Source organism: Pituophis catenifer, unplaced genomic scaffold (assembly GCF_029215685.1).
Source record: "Pituophis catenifer annectens isolate HBS135680 unplaced genomic scaffold, rPitCat1.0.hap2 SCAF_1, whole genome shotgun sequence".
Lineage (NCBI taxonomy): Eukaryota > Metazoa > Chordata > Lepidosauria > Squamata > Colubridae > Pituophis > Pituophis catenifer.
This window is the reverse complement of record NW_027256881.1, coordinates 197407853-197424224: the sequence shown is the minus strand read 5'-3', so window position 1 is coordinate 197424224 and position 16372 is coordinate 197407853. Positions and strand designations below refer to the sequence as shown.

Sequence of the window (16372 nt, the reverse complement as noted above, 5' to 3'; positions counted from 1 at the left end):
GACTGAGACTAATCCCTGAAGGCCATTCCCCATTTTCTTTTAATTAAGGAAGGGACATTGCCCGGCAATCTTTTTTCTCTGTCAAAATCTTGCATTCTTTTGGTGCTCCAACCCCAGAGCAGTTGAAAGTTGTACTAAGCAGTTATTTTGTTAAAGGGGCTCTTCTTTTCCTTTAAGCAATCAGTAAGCTGAAGTTACACCATGGGCATAGATGTCGGTGAAGAATGGAGGAGGGCAAGCGATATAATATGTATTGCCGACTCCTCCTCTTAGAAGTGCAATGTGGTAACACACCTTAGAAAGGCCGGAGCTCGCCTGCAATGTCACGATGCACATTCCATCATTTTGGCATCATTGTGGGTAGCTGTGGATGCCTACACAAATGGGTTTACCCTGAGACATTTCACTAACCATTTGTCCATGGTGAAGTCAGTTGATTCCCAAGGCAGGAAGGTCAGTCCAAAACCTACATTGTATCTCCCTCTCTGATCCCTGCACAGCATCCCCTAGGACTATTCAGCTTTGGGCAACAGGAGAGCCATTCTTTCAAACCAGGCTGTACATCTCATTGCCATTGGTGAGCTTGCTTATTACCAGCTCTGTATGTACGGGTGGTAGCCTGTGTAATGAAGTAGAAGGAGGGAGAGAGGGAGGGAAGGAGGGACAGGGGGAGAGAGAGGGAGGGGGAAGAGAGGGGGAAGGAAGGAGGGAGAGGGAGGAAGGGAGCAAGGGAGAGAGAGGGAGAGAGGAAGGAGAGAAAGAGAGAGGGAGAGGGAGGGAAGGAGGGAGAGAGAGAGGGACAGGAAGAGAGAGAGGGAGGGGGAGAGAGGGAGAAGGAAGGAGGGAGGGAGAGGGAGGAAGGAAGGGAGGGAGCAAGGGAGAAGAAGGGAGAGAGGGAGGAGAGAAAGAGAGAGAGGGAGGGAAGGAGGGAGAGGGAGAGAGGGAGGGAGGGCAGAACCCTCCTCTATTGCACCTGCCAGATGTGAGTCTATATGATAAAGCCACCCCTGCACACATGTTGGGTGTTGTGGGGTGGAGTTGCTTTTGAACACAAATTTACTGTATTCCATGAAAGGAATAAACCTATGTTCAAAAGTACCTTAAACAAAAATGGACATGTTGCATTCTGAAAGAGAGAGAGAGAGAGAGAGAGAGAGAGAGAGAGAGAGAGAGAGAGAAAGATGACTCACTCAGTGCCTCTCTCAGATCTGTCAGCTATTATTCAGGCTGTTCATTCTTGGACTCATCTAGATCCTCAAGCAGAGGATCAGCTCAAAAGCCTGGATGGTGAAGCATCTCTTCTCTTCCTTTGCCTCCTGTCTTCTTCAACCTTGGCAACAGATCTGCAGATTCGGAGAACTGGCGACTGACAGATACTGTAGTTAAATCCTAGCTGTACCTCAGGACCAGTAATGGCACTCCTGGGATTGGCAGGCGGTTCTCCCATCAGCTGCTGATGTGGGGAAAGGAGAGGGGAAGGCAGCCTTCCCTGGAAGGGAAATGAGGACACCAGGCCTCTGGCTTCTTCAACCTAGAACGGAGGCAAATGGAATTGGACGCAGGGACAGCATGTCCACTACAGATGCATGATGGAGAATATGTCCACTGAGTCGTGCGGAAGAGCCATATATCAAAACTCTTTGGTTTTAGCCAGTTAGGTTATAGGATTGCTTAAATGGTAGTTTCGTAGATGCCTTCTCACTCTGTTGTGTGATAACCCACATTATCCCCAGTTAGTGAGGCACTGCCTGAGAATAATGTGAATTCACCTAAACGGGGAAGGCTGTGCCAGATCTTTTTCCTGAGAGGCAGCCAAGCTGAAATCTTTTCAGCTGCTTCAGATGCAGATGGGAAAGGAAAAGGATTATCTGCTTCTCACTTGGCTCTTGATATAATATACCCAACAGGGATCAAATGTTGATGTACTGTATAACACACAGTGAAAACATAAAACCATGCAAACAGCCAGACCAGCTTTGACCGAAGTCCTGCTGAGGATGTCACCTAACCTGGTGACAAAATGTTCAGAAACTAAGCAGCAAGCTCAGAGAACAAACCACCACAGGGGGAGAAAAAGGGCAACTCATTTTCCAAGCATGGGCCTGAAGACGTCAAGAAGGGATACCATCAGAGCAATAAACTGGTCAAGGGATACGAATGCAAACTGCAACTTTTGAGCTGAGCTTTCAAATAACAGGCAGGCAGTCCTCTGCATATATGGCAGTTGGGACTGGAATTTTCAATGCTAAGAAGTGTGGTTCTAAAGCCATCCCAGTTGCTGTCATTAACTAAATCTCACAGTTGTTAGAAGATGCAATTTCCTTCTGGCTTCTCACAACCGTATGAAGAACGGTTGCTGGAATTGGGTATGTCTAATTTAATGAAAAGAAGGACTAGGGTTGACATGATAGCAGTGTTCCAATATCTCAGGCACTGCCACAAAAAAGAGGGAGTCAAGCTTTTCTCCAAAGCACCTGAAGGCAGGACATGAAGCAATGGATGGAAACTAATCAAGGAGAGGAGCAACTTAGATCTAAAGAGAAATTTCCTGACAGTTAGAACAATTAATCAGTGGAATAATTTGCCTGCAGAAGTTGTGAATGCTCCAACACTGGAAGTTTTTAAGAAGATGTTGGATAACCATTTGTCTGAAATGATATAGGGTTTCCTGCCTAAGCAGAGGGTTGGACTAGAAGACCTCCAAGGTCCCTTCCAACTCTGTTATTCTATATTCTATAATCTACCACCCGAGCTACAGATATTTTCTATCATTTCTAGAGAGGAGGTTTCTCACCCAAGACTTGGCTCCTTTGTGTGAGGCCAAATGAGATGTAGATTCTCCCCAGATTCTGGATGCCCGTATATACTGTAGTAGAATGGCTCCAAGAATCCAGGAGCAAATTGGATTGACATGCTGCTATTAGTTTGCTCTTCTCTTTCCAAGCTGAGATTTCAACCTTGATGATGGTAGGAGATTATGGAAATTGGCAGCTCAATGAATGTATCTTGAGGGGCACTGGATTGAGGAAATTGCTTTAATTCATCTGGGGGTGGATCCTGATGATCAGCCATAAATGACTTGTACTAGGAAGAACTCTGGGCTTGTATTGCTGAGCCTGCATTAGTGCAAGGCTCCTCCTGTGTTGAGTCAACTGGATGGACTGTAGCCATCATATGGATTCTGCAGAGAACAAATTACATCATATCTCAAGTTAATAAACTTCATTGTATTCACATGTATTAAATGGAAGGAGAAGAAATGCAAGTGATTTGTTTTGGAAAATGAGTTAGTTGGGACATGGTATATACCAGGGGTCACCAACCTTTTGGACCTTAGGAACCACTGAATTCATAATTTTAAATCCCATGGACCACTAATATGATTTTTAAAAAAAGATAAATAGTATTTAGTGCAATATAAAAAATGCAAATAATTTTTCTGCGGACCACCAACATTTTCTCACGGACAACCAGTGGTCCACGGACCACTAGTTGGTGACTGCTGGTATATATGGTAGTCAAAACTATATTCCTGTCAATGAAATACCCAAGCTAGACAAAATCTGATTTGGTACCTTTAAAAGCAAATACTGTAGATTCATTGCAACCTAAGCTTCATGGGCCATTTTGCATCAAATGTTCCTACATTCCTAACGATAAGAACCATTTGATGGTAGAACCAATTGCCTGGCAAGGTCAAGGGCTGTTCTGCATTGGAGGTGTTCAAGCAGAAGCCAGATAGCATCTGTCCAGGAAGTGTTGATTTGGATGCCTGCAGAGTGCAGAGAGAGAAAGAGACTCGGTGACAGAAATTGTTCTTCCAACTCCAGGATTCTAGGCTGTCATTGGTTGAGTATAATGAAGAAAATAGTGAACCATGGAACCTTATTTCAAGGGGAATAGCCTACTTGGTATTTTCCTGCTGTAGGTTTTTGTTGCTGTCATCGCTTGCCAAATTAGTCATTTTGCCAAAGCATCAATTCAACATTTGATTTCATGGAAGAAGGATAATTTGAGCCTTGCTATTTGTTGACAATTCCTCCCCGCCCCCCGCCCCCCATTTGCTTGTCTTCTTGGCTAGCTCTGTGTCAAGATTTAACTGCTTTCCTTCTTTCAAACCTTATCACTATTCAACTTGCCAATGAACTGTGGGGGGGGGGGAAGGGGGGAATGGAGTGCTGAGATTTTGGGCACAGATCTTGAGAGCCTGGAAACCATCAAGGTCACCACTGCAGGTGCTTGAGAAGGAGGTGGACTGTTCCCATAAAAAAGAGACATCTGATAATTGGACAATGTGATCACCCAGGGGTGGGGAGAAGAGGAAACTATTGTTTAACTAAGCAAGCATTTGACCTGGAAAACCAGAGCTGGTTTTGATTCTTCAGTACCAAAATGGTGTATCCAGTAAAGTTTTACTTTTGCTCCTGAAAGTGTTTAGTTATTTTGGGTTCACTAGTCAGACAGTTGATAGTTGACATTATGGTATTCTCAGGAGTCTTCTCCAATGCCAAAGTCGAAAAGTATCAATACTCTCTATCTTGCTTCTTGAGAGTCCAACTTTCACTTCCAAACAGAAAGAACAGGCTTTTAAATAGAGATGTGTAGCGAGGGGCTCGTCAGATATTCCTAAATTCCAGTATCCAGCATTTCATGCCAGGATAACCAATGATAAAGACTATAATCCAACAGCATGGAAAGGGCCACACATTTCCCCTGGTGTGGCCTAAGCAGCATGAAATTTAACTAATCCATATTTAGTGTTCAGAATAGGAATATTGGGTAATGAAAATTACAGTAATTTTGCTGGATTAATTTATGGGTGTATAGGAGAGCCACTGCTGAGCATTGATTAAATGTTGGATTGAAGCTATTCAGCTTCAAATTCTTATGTGATCAAAAAAAATCCACTGCATGATTATAGACCATGCTGATAGTTTCAGCGTAAATTGTTTTCCAAGCATATTCTGGCAGTAACTGGGTGGGTTATTTAGAAGTATTCCATGTGTTCTCTTTTATTATTTGGGGGTAAAACAGAACAAAAAAAAACTTACTTAAGAAATGAATCTATACCTAAGACCAGAAATGGAATTCAATAAGAGTCAGAGATGGCTTGTTCTACCAAACTGTTATTATCTTAGGGGGTACCAAATGCAACAGAAGTAGTTAGAACATTTTCAGATTTAGTAATAAATACCACACATGCATATCATTAACAACAAGTCTCATAGGGTTTGTCATGGATTTTGAGTGGCTCATCTCTTTGCCTAAGATGATGGCCATGAGAAATCAAAACCACTCAATATTATATTGGGGATTACAGGAAAACAAATGATTAAATTCTAGGGAAGGGTATATCATCTGTATTGTCATCTATGCATCGTCTATGGGACCCATCATCTTCTTGAATTAGAATTTTACTCTGAAGGGTATTTTATCACTGTTAAATGCTATTTAAAGTGTATAGGAGGAGCTGGGAAAGTGTTTTCCATCTGTAACTGGATTTATTGTTCCCTTGTTCAGATTTACTGCCAGCCAAGAATGGCGAGGAGCAAACCGTTCAGTTCCTTCTGGAAGTGGTGGATATTCTCCTGACCTATGTGAAGAAGACCTTTGATAGGTCCACCAAGGTGCTGGATTTCCATCACCCTCATCAGCTCCTGGAAGGCATGGAAGGCTTCAACCTTGAACTCTCCGACAATCCAGAATCACTTGAACAGATTCTAGTGGACTGCAGAGACACTCTGAAATATGGAGTAAGGACAGGTGAGAGAATGTGTTGGGCCATTCATGAAGTAAAGAGTTTAGACCAGCGTTTCTCAACCTTGAGAGCTTGAAGAAGATGTGTGGACTTCAACTCCCAGAATTCGCCAGCCAGCATGAATTCTGGGAGTTGAGGTTCACACATCTGCAAACTACAAAGGTTGAGAAACACTGGATTAAATTGTTAAAAGGTTTTGTTATCTGCCTATATGTGAAAGTAACAGATGCAGAAGCTTTATTACAGCCTAGAAGGGAGAGACTATCTCAGAAACTAATACACACTAATTTATTTCATTATGTAAAACAAATGTAAGTACTGTGTAACCTTGTGCTGAAGAATCTGGTATGAGAGCATAGCATCCAAACAAGGCTTCTGAATGGGGGCATACCTGTAGCCACACTACTCAATGGCAAAAGAGATTTCCTAATGCTAACGTTGGCATATTTTGCCACCATATTATTTTTATTACGTTAGATTCAGAACATTAATAACTTTTTTTGTTCTCTTAAATCTGTCAAGCTTGACCACTTAGCTTGATGGTATAGAAGGGAGACGAATTATCAGGAATATATTTTCTCTGATCTTGACTCAAGGAACGGTCTTTCTATCCTTCCGATTTCCAAGTATAACAACAAAAAGATTACCTTGAATAGATTTATTTATGTATAATTCTCTGAATTCTTTAGTAGCAAAGGTCAATACCATTTGGTGCTTTTGTGAAAAATAAAAATATATACTGTAGGTTAACGGGAGAGCATCTCAGTATTATTGTTTTGGCTCTACAGTTAATCTTTCAATAAATTTTCCAGCTGCACAGACCTAGTTCACACATTAACCAATGCAATCCACCCTTTATTTAAACAGAGTTTATTGAATTAACCATAATAGGTTAAGTTTACCCTACAGACTAAGCCAGATCCAAAGAAATCATAACATGGCTTAGATTTAGCATAATGGAAGGAGAAATCGTTGCTAAATTAAATAAAGCTTTCTCATCTTTGGTAGTAATCTAATTGGTTATTTATACTCCATGCTGTTAAGTACAGTATAACATTTTCACTGTTATTTTATGAAGATGAATTGTTCTTGTTTTTCCACCAGTGACCTGATTTTGATAGTAGGCATCTGAATTCTGTTTGAGAATGGGTGGAATTAATATAGAGAGAGAAGGTGGAAAGGACGTTGCACAAAGAATAGGAGACAACTATGTGTCTCTACTCTCATATTTGACTCGTGGAAATTGGCCGTTAGAAAGACCCTGTCTGGAAATATTGTAAAGACATACCTTTTATAGTTTTAAAAATATAGTGCAACAAATCAATTTGGCCAATTGTAAGACAAAATGTGGTTGTAAGAAAGAACTAACTGGCGTAAATAAGGCTCTATTTAATTGTAAATCATATGGCTTTGAGATTAGATTTGGACCTCTTATTTAAGACATATATGAAAAAGTATCAATAGGAAATTTATTTTAAATTCAATTTCCTTTTTTTTATTGAAAGAATTGACTTATCTCTCCAGGCAGTCACCCTGCCGTCCATGTATTCTGTATACACACATATGCCAAGGCTCCTTGCTTGTTGCTATCATTAGAGAGGCTGCTGGGTGATTCATTTGTCACTCATATTTTGCATTTTACAACACTGGTTATAGCCAATTTATAATGGCACCCCTGAAAAATCCTAATTGCTTTTACCTGATGAAATGCAAGCTGCCTGTGTCCCAAGGGAACAATATCATTAGGTAAACGAGGACATAAATGAATTTGTACTTTTTTGTCTTTATGTTCCATAGACATTTCATACAAAAAAGAGGAGCGGGGGAGGGGAGAAGGGGGATTTGGATTCTTCAGTCATTAATACTTCCAACCTTACCAATAACTCATCATACCGCAGGGAAATCTCTGTTTCCAGTCATTTTTGAATGACTTCGGTCTTCTTTAATAAATTAGACTATTTGCAGAACAATCTGTTTCCAAGGTGAAATGATTACTTGAAATGCTTTTATTCCACATTGCAAAGGGGAAAAAAAAATCAACTACTAGCAAGTTCTGCAGAGGAACTTATTTTCACAAAGAATAGCAGTAAGAGAGCAAACTTACCTTTTTTTCCCCCCTGTATGAAAGGACTGGAGAAGCGAGTCATGGTTACTGAATATGATTGCAATAAAATATGAATTCAATGGGGAGCTAGAAGTTCTTGGTAGGTTTTTCTTCACTCAGATTCAACGATCAGTAAACAAGTAGAGGAGAGGCAACAACATTGGCCCAACTGGCAGCTCCTATTAAAGCCACTGTTCTTTCCCAGTATTAAGTTCACCCTTTAGAGGACGGGACACACATTCACTCCACTTAACAAATGCTCTCTTCCTCTGGATAGCTATACAGGAAAGATCTTAATGAAGGTTCTTCCCTATTCAGCAGTAATCTCTCAGATTACCGAGTGCTGAAGGCAAACCAGAGAGAAAGATTATCATCACTGTGTCCTCCTTCTAAGCTTCCCAGAAGCATCTTTGGCCATTCAAGAAAAGAACAGGTGAAATAGACCTTTAGTCTGATCCAGCAAGAACAGGAGAGAGGGAGGGGGAAAAAGAATCTGCCACATAGGTATGGGATGCTTCATTAAAAGAGCTGTCTTGGGACAAAGGGTTGGAAATATACAATCCGTGTCTCCTAGCCCTAGAATTATTGAACCTTCTATAGCTCAGTCTCTTTTCAGGGACTTTGGGCAAAAGAAACTTTTTTGGGGGTGGGGGGGGGGAAAGCAAATCAAGCATAAATTTTTACATCCTTAGGAAAGCCATGCTATTTTTTTTTTCTTCCAAAAATGCAGATTGCCATGCGGGAGCCTTCTTTATATGTGTTCTGACCTAGGTTCCTTAAAAAGCACGAAGCAGAGTCTTGGTCCCGGCAAAACCCCTTTTATTTACACAACTGTGAATTCCTTTCATTCACAGTCAGCAAGGCTTGGCAAACAGTCTTTCAGAGGAATATTTATCAACACAAACCTTATCTCACTTGGAAAGCTGCCAGATAACTGGTTTCCAAACGCAGTGTAAGGCAAAACTTGGCACAGAGTCTCTTAGAGTCACAAACAGAACTTTCCACTCTTGAACCGACCAACCGAATTGTTTCCTGCAAAAGGCCCCTCCCATTGGCTCCTCTTTTGTTTCCTATGGGAGGGGCCAATCACCTCTAAGGTGTGGCTTTACTCCCAAGTCAATCTTGCTTTCTTAGTTGTTCTTGTCTTTTGGCACTCTGCGCATGCGCATACTGGGAACAGGCTCCAGCTGTTCCTCTGCCTCACTGCTGCCTAGCTCCCTCTCTGCCTCCGACGCAAAGCCCTCGTCTGAGCTTTTCCCAGCCCCCAGGACTGGCCCATGTTCCTCCCCAACCTCCTCACTGTCCGACTCTGCTGCCAGCTCTGCTGGCCGCCAGCAGGCCACAACAATATGCATGGAGTTATCTATGGCAATAGGACTTCTCTGTTCCTTTCATAAGTAGGGAGATTCCTGGTTGCATAATGGGGAAACTCCTTTCTGTGAGCAGAGTGTGTTCCTTTGTGCAAGAGAAAAGGCTTCTCATGTTTGGTTGGTTTGCTCTCTAATTTGCATTGGACCAACAATATTGCTTTTCAATCTCAGAGAATGGTAAATTGGCTGTCTAATCTAATGAGACCAGGGAAGTTCTGTGGTGGTTTGATGAAAGTAGGAGATCACCCTGATTTTCAAGGGAACTGTCCAGCATTGTAAAGTATGAAGATCGAGGGGGATCTCCTAGGGACTAGGAAAAAGCTATGGAAGTTTTTCTCAATGGGTCTAATATTTTAAAGCAGGAGTGTCAAACTTGATTTCATTGAGGGCCTCATCAGGGTTGTGTATGATTTCGGGGGCCGGGGGGCATAGCCAGCTCAACGTCACTCCTGTCAGGAGTACCTGTGGTGGCCCAAGTGTTTTGCCAGTGAAAATGGGCTCCCGAGCTCTGTTTTTGGCTGCCACGGCCTCCTGCAACCCTCTGTCAGTGAAAACGAAGCTCAAGAGGGCTGCGTTTTCACTGGCAGAAGCACCACGGGCCAGTCCTTCGCTGTTTCCAGGGTGGCCCTGCGGCCCAGATCTAAGCACCCCGAGAACCGGATTCGCCCCCGAGCCTTGAGTTTGACACCCCTGTTTTAAAGGGACCCTGATTTTGATATCACTTAAGATTGCTTCTTCATTAGCAAGATTCTTAAATTTGTACAGCTTCCTTCTGCCTGAAGAATGTAATAGCATTAGCCCAGGTCCCAATTTGGACTCTGCTGAAGTGTCAGTGCTAACCATGTAATTACTACTGTTAGGATTGCGGTAGGAATGTGACATTCCAACTGAGGTAGATTGAATTCTCAACTATGCAGGTCTTTGGCTTTGGAGTGTGGCCTACGAATAGATCTTCTGATGGGATGTTCCTCTGTAAATCCACAACCAGAAGGTGGCAAGATTGTAATGTACTATTTTACTTCAGAAGTTTGACTTTAAAAACCCTGTTCATTTGAGGCGTGGTGGAGAAAGCAAACATCCTTCTTGCGCCTGTTGAAAAATGCAGCAGAGTTCTTGCCCACGGCTTTGAATTGCTGTCAGAAAAAATCAGTATCTGTAAGGCACAACAAATGCAAATATAACCTTTGGATTGGAGATCACTTTTTATCATTCTCCAAGTTTGGTCATATGTATTGCTGCAGCAAGACATGCTAGTCAGAATTTGGCATGACAACTAAGCTACTCACCAAACATTTCATACTAAGGATAGTAGCTAAAAAGGGCATACAGTGTAGGATGCTACTAAAACTATATCAGTATATGCCACTCCTAGCACTGTTACTGCCTTGGACTGTAAGAATTAAAATGAGGACCCAGATTGTTGGGGGCAATATGCTAATGCTAATGCAATATGCTAATATGCAATATGCTATATGCTAACTTTGTAAACCGCTTAGAGAGGACTGTAAAGCACTATGAAGCGGTATAGAAGTCTAAATAACAATAACAATAACAATAATAATAAAAATAAATGACTAAATAAACAGTGGCAAAATATGTTTGCTCTTTGCCTACAAATTATGAGAGTTAATTAGTTTGCCTACAAAGATCACCTTTGTAGAGCCACAGTGGCGCAGTGGTTAATGCAGTACTGCAGGCTACTTCTGCTGACTGTTGGTTGCCTGAAATTTGGCAGTTTGAATCCCACCTGGCTCAAGGTTGTCTCAACTTTTCATCCTTCCAAGGTCGGAAAAATGAGGTCCCAGATTGTTGGGGGCAACATGTTAACTCTGAAAACCATTTAGAGAGGGCTAAAGCACTGTAAAGCAGTATATAAGTCTAAGTGCTATTGCTATCTTTGGAATCAGCTTTACTTAATCTGGTGTTTTTCAGAGGTGTTGGACTAACTCCCATAATCCCCAACCAGCATGATATTTTGACTAGTTTGAGTTGAGGTCTATCAGATCTGGCCAACACCAGATTGAAAAGATTGTTCAGTCTCTTAAAACAGGGGTGTCAAACTGGTGGCCTGCCGGCCAGATGCATCACACTCACCCCAGATCCGCGAAGGGAAAAAAAGGTTGTGATATGTCATGTGACAGCAACACGACGCAGCAAATTTGACACTCGTGCTCTAAAACAACAAAAAGAGTGAAGGTGAAAGTGAAAGATATAGGCAAATGGCTCCACAACTTTCATGAGAACAGGATCTACTGTCTTTCTCCATAGCTAGTTCCTGCTGCAAGTTAATTCTGTTTTCTAATGTTGAAGCTATGTTTCTTTCATTTAAAATAATGAGATATTATTCCATATTAATCCTTAAAACCCATAAACACTTTAAAATAAATGACATGCTTATTTCACATTTACAGGGCAATCTATAATTTATTTTAGAATGAAGTCTCACTATATTCCAAAATGCTTGCTACTGGTAGATATGCATAGGGATGAAGTCTTCAATATGTTAACATGTTATAATGTAATTATCCCAGCATAAATACCAAAACAGACATTTCTTCATACATCTGAGTTTGACTTCATTCTCCACATTAGTTTCAAGGGAAGATAGTTTAATGGATTGTGTTTCAGAGTAGGATGTTGAAAGATAGGAGGGAGGGAGAGAGGGAGGGAAAGGAAAGGAAAGGAAAGGAAAGGAAAGGAAAGGAAAGGAAAGGAAAGGAAAGGAAAGGAAAGGAAAGGAAAGGAAAGGAAAGGAAAGGAAAGGAAAGGAAAGGAAAGGAGGGAGGGCAGAGGGAGGGAGGGAGGGAGAAGGAAGGAAGGAAGGAAGGAAGGAAGGAAGGAAGGAAGGAAGGAAGGAAGGAAGGAAATTTTCTTTTCTATCTCCTACTAAGAGCAGTTCCTGACATCTACAAATGACAAAGAGGAAGACTAGCATTAGCAGCAGGCAAGGGAAATATAGATCAGGCTATGCCTTTAATGGGAAAATCACTATCAAAGCAATCACTGAAATACCCAAATGTGCTTTTTTTCTTTTAAAAGGCAACTGGACTTTCTGGTAAATCACTGAAACAATAGTGTATTTGGGACCAGAATTTCCAAGCAAGGCGGTTATTAAATGAGTCGCATCCAATTTTACAACTTATGCCACAATGAAACGAATCACTGCAGTTGTTAAGTGAATCACACATTGTTAAGTGAATCCAGCTTCCTCCATTGACTTTGCTTGTTGAAGCCAGCTGGGAAGGTCACAAATGACAATCCCACGGCCCTGGGATACTGCAACTGTAGTAAATACAGGTCAGTTGCCAAGCGCCTGAATTTTCATCACGTGACCAAGGGGATCCTGCACATGATTGTTAAGTGCAAGGATTAATTGTAAGTCACTTTTTTCAGGGCTGTTGTAAATTTGAACGGATGCTAAATGAATGGCTGTAAATTGAGAACTACTGTATTTTTTCCTATTCATAAAATTAAGAAGGAATGCCTTCTGAACTCACAATTCCTCTACAACAGACATATTAGACATGCATGTAGGCCGCATCCGGCCTACAATAGGCCCAGAGCTGTCCCGTGGGGCCGTCCTGGAGACAGCTAGGGACCCGGCTCACCCTGGCCACGCCCATGCAGTTGGCCATGACAACCAGGCCATGCCCACCCCAGCCCCCCAAGGACAAACAAACAAACTGATACGGCCCACAATGGGATCGAGTTTGACACTCCTGTTCTACAACATTGCTGGTAAATGTATAGAATTGGTTGTCTCTTCTCTATTTTCTCTATAATGGATATAAATATGAATGAACCGATAACTATGATATTTAAGCAGCTGTCTTTTTTTTTTTTTCTAGGTCACCCTCGCTTTTTCAACCAACTTTCCACGGGGCTTGATATCATTGGTTTGGCTGGGGAATGGCTGACCTCTACAGCTAATACAAACATGTAAGCACAGCTTTTCTTTTCTTTGGTACCCAGAGATCAGATTCAAATCTGAGGGGATCGTGACTAAAGTTGAGTTGTATATCTGCACTTCAGGAAAGGCCTAGTTAAGGGACAATCTTTGAGCCTCAATGCTATTAAACGCAGCATTCAAAACTTTTTAAACAAGCAGTAAACCTTCAGACTTATGTCCATGTGAATTTTACAAAAGATAAAAACAAGAAGACAGGGAAAATTGGTTTCCTTAGCTCTCTTCGCTTTTCTTCACCTGTGTCCTTTCACTCTTCTCTGAGTGGCAGAAAGATAACAAAGTATGCTTAGATGAATTAATTACAGGTTATCCCAAAGTGCTTTTTCAAGAAGCAATTGGACTTTCTGATTTTTCTTTGAAGAAAAACCAGAAAGTCCAGTTGCCACTTGAAAAAACACTTTTGGGACAAGATGACTGAGAATCTCCATAGACATTTAGTAGTTACAGGTTACTGTACAAATTGTAGCTAGAAAATATTGGAAACACTAAGGCAGCCCTGGGGTTGTGCTGTTCTATGGTGTTTACGGGGAGGTTAATGGGTCTGCAATGTGAGAGGAAAAGAGAAACAGCCAAAGCCACCAAAAAAGCAGAGGTCAGCAAGTTTTTTTCTGTAAAGGGTTGGAGCCTGCCCCTTCTCAGTCTTATTAGGCACAGCTGGCAGATTTGCTGCCAAGGAGCACAGCAGCCATTGACCTTGAAATCAGGTTAATTAAAACCAAGACCAAGCTTTCAAGATTTGGCTTGAACTGCCTGTCTGTGGTCATAGAAAAAGCTTATAAGATGCATAATGGAAAAACAATTCCCTCGCTGGAAGCATTAAAGATAAAGATTCCCCTTGCATATATGTGCTAGTCATTCCCGATTCTAAGGGGTGGTGCTCATCTCTGTTTCAAAGCCGAAGAGCCAGCGCTGTCCAAAGACATCTCCATGGTTATGTGGCCGGCATGACTAAATGCCAAAGGCACACAGAACGCTGTTATCTTCCCACCAAAGGTGATCCCTATTTTTTTACTTGCATTTTTTACATGCTTTCGAACTGCTAGGTTGGCAGAAGCTGAGACAAGTAACGGGAGCTTACCCCGTTACGCGGCACTAGGGATTCGAACCGCTGAACTGCCGACCTTTCGATCGACAAGTTCAGCATCTTAGCCACTGAGCCACCATATCCCCTTTTGAAGCATTAAAAGAGTGTAAATAGGAACAGGAATCAAGCTGGTGGAAGGCACTAGTTAGTTTTACATTTCTCACAAATGCTGTTGTTACTGCATTTATTAATATTAAAGTCCAGATAGGGGATATGAAATGCCTGGTAACCATTGAAATTGGCCTTTTGATATAAAAGCCCGTCTCCTGTTCTCTATGAACATGATATAGAAAAATAGGAGATGACAACTCTGCCCTGATCTGCAAGACCTTTATAAAGAATGACAGGGCTGCATTCATCCCATTCAAAAGTGAATTTAGATTCTTGTTCTATGTGTTTTGTCTCTTGTGTGTCATTGCATGCTATGATGGCTACATTCATAAGTGGTTGAAAATGCCTCAAGACAGAAAAGCTGTGTGTTTTAAGATGGAGGCATTTCACTTGAAAACTGAAAAGGAAATGTCTAATTGTCCACTAAGGAGGTTCTGTGGAGCCCATGTTAGCTTGGTGAAATAACATATATGTTCTTCTGTTGAATTCTGCAAAATATTTGACCTGAGAAAGCTTCCTCATTTGCTTTAGTGTACAATAGTCTGTATATTCTTTCTTGTGCGTTTGATTTTTCCATTCAGTGCTACTATTCAAAGCAGCAAAGGGACCTATTTTTAATTAAGCTGATTTATGCTCCACAGTATCCTAGAAAAAAATATTGAAGTACCCAGTCCAGACAATTAAAATTTATATTCCATGGAATTCAGTGAGATGATGGAGTATTTTTATCATTATTCTCCAGTGAAATGTATGTCTAATTATATATTAGATTTATTACCTGTTTTTCATTCAAGGTGCAGGGGTGCTATTCAGCAGGTTCTGACAGGTTCTGGAGAACTGGTAGTGGAAATTTTGAGTAGTTCGGAGAACCGGCAGATGCCATCTCTGGCTGGCCCCAGAGTGGGGAGGGAATGGAGATTTTGCAGTATCCTTCCCCTGCCATGCCCACCAAGCCACGCCCACCAAGCCACGCCCACAGAATTGGTAGTAAAAAAATTTGAATTCCACCACTGTCAAGGTGGTATACATAACACTCCTCATTTTTCCCCACAACAACAATCCAATCCTGTATGGTACGGCACGTTGAGAAAGAGTAACAGGACCAAAGGAAGTGCTCCCAGCAAGCTTCCATGGTTGATGGTAGACTAGAACTTGAGCGTCCTTACCTCGATCCAACAATTTAGACCTCGGTTAAAGATTTTTGTCTTAAGGCTCCTCCACATGGCCAAGTTAAAGGTTATTTGCCCACCACTGAACTAGCAAAAAACTGAATTAACATGACATTTCTTGTTTTTATTGCCATTTCCTACTCAGCCAAAGCTATGCTGTCAGCAAATGACAGGCATTCTTCTGTACTGCAAACAGACACATGGAGGAAAGGAATTTTTCTTTTTCCTTCCACTAAATTCCACCAGGAGGGAAGAAAATATCACTCTCCTTATGGAGGGATACCGCTTGCTAACTTCTCATAAATATCTAAACTGGTGACTTTATCACCTACCAAAAATTGCTCCAGGAATGTGTAAAAATGGCCCAGTTGAGCAGCTAACAGACATTTGGTGGGATTTGCAGTGCAGCATCATGGCCATTCCTGCTGCATCATCCAACCCATTTTCTGTCACTGCTCCTGTGGTAATAGGTCTAGATAGGGTTAGAGCTCTTTTGGAAGATTGCTAGATCCATGTATAAGCATAGCGCATCTAAACAGCTGACAGTAGTATGGTGGGATATATCACAGATTAGGAAAGAAATTCCTGATGCATTATATTATCCCTACCAAGCGCTGCTAGTTCCGTGCTTATATGTGACCTTAAAACACAATTACTAACAAACATACTTTGCATTGCAGTGCTTATTTTATTACAGGTAGTCCTCACCTTATGACCATAATTGAGCCCAGAATTTATGTTGCTAAGTGAGACATTTGTTAAGAGTTTTGTCCCATGTTATGACTTTTCTTGCGACATTTTTTTTTTTA

The 16372-nt window shown here is 41.5% G+C and overlaps 1 protein-coding gene across 1 annotated transcript in view; it reads left to right on the top strand.

Moving 5' to 3' along the window:
* Positions 1-16372, top strand: part of GAD1 (glutamate decarboxylase 1) — a 52284-nt gene that overhangs the window by 18563 nt on the left and 17349 nt on the right. The window contains exons 4-5 of the mRNA XM_070956908.1: positions 5521-5763; positions 13081-13171. Of these exons, the coding sequence (XP_070813009.1) occupies positions 5521-5763; positions 13081-13171 (334 nt within the window). The remainder of the gene's footprint in view (positions 1-5520; positions 5764-13080; positions 13172-16372) is intronic.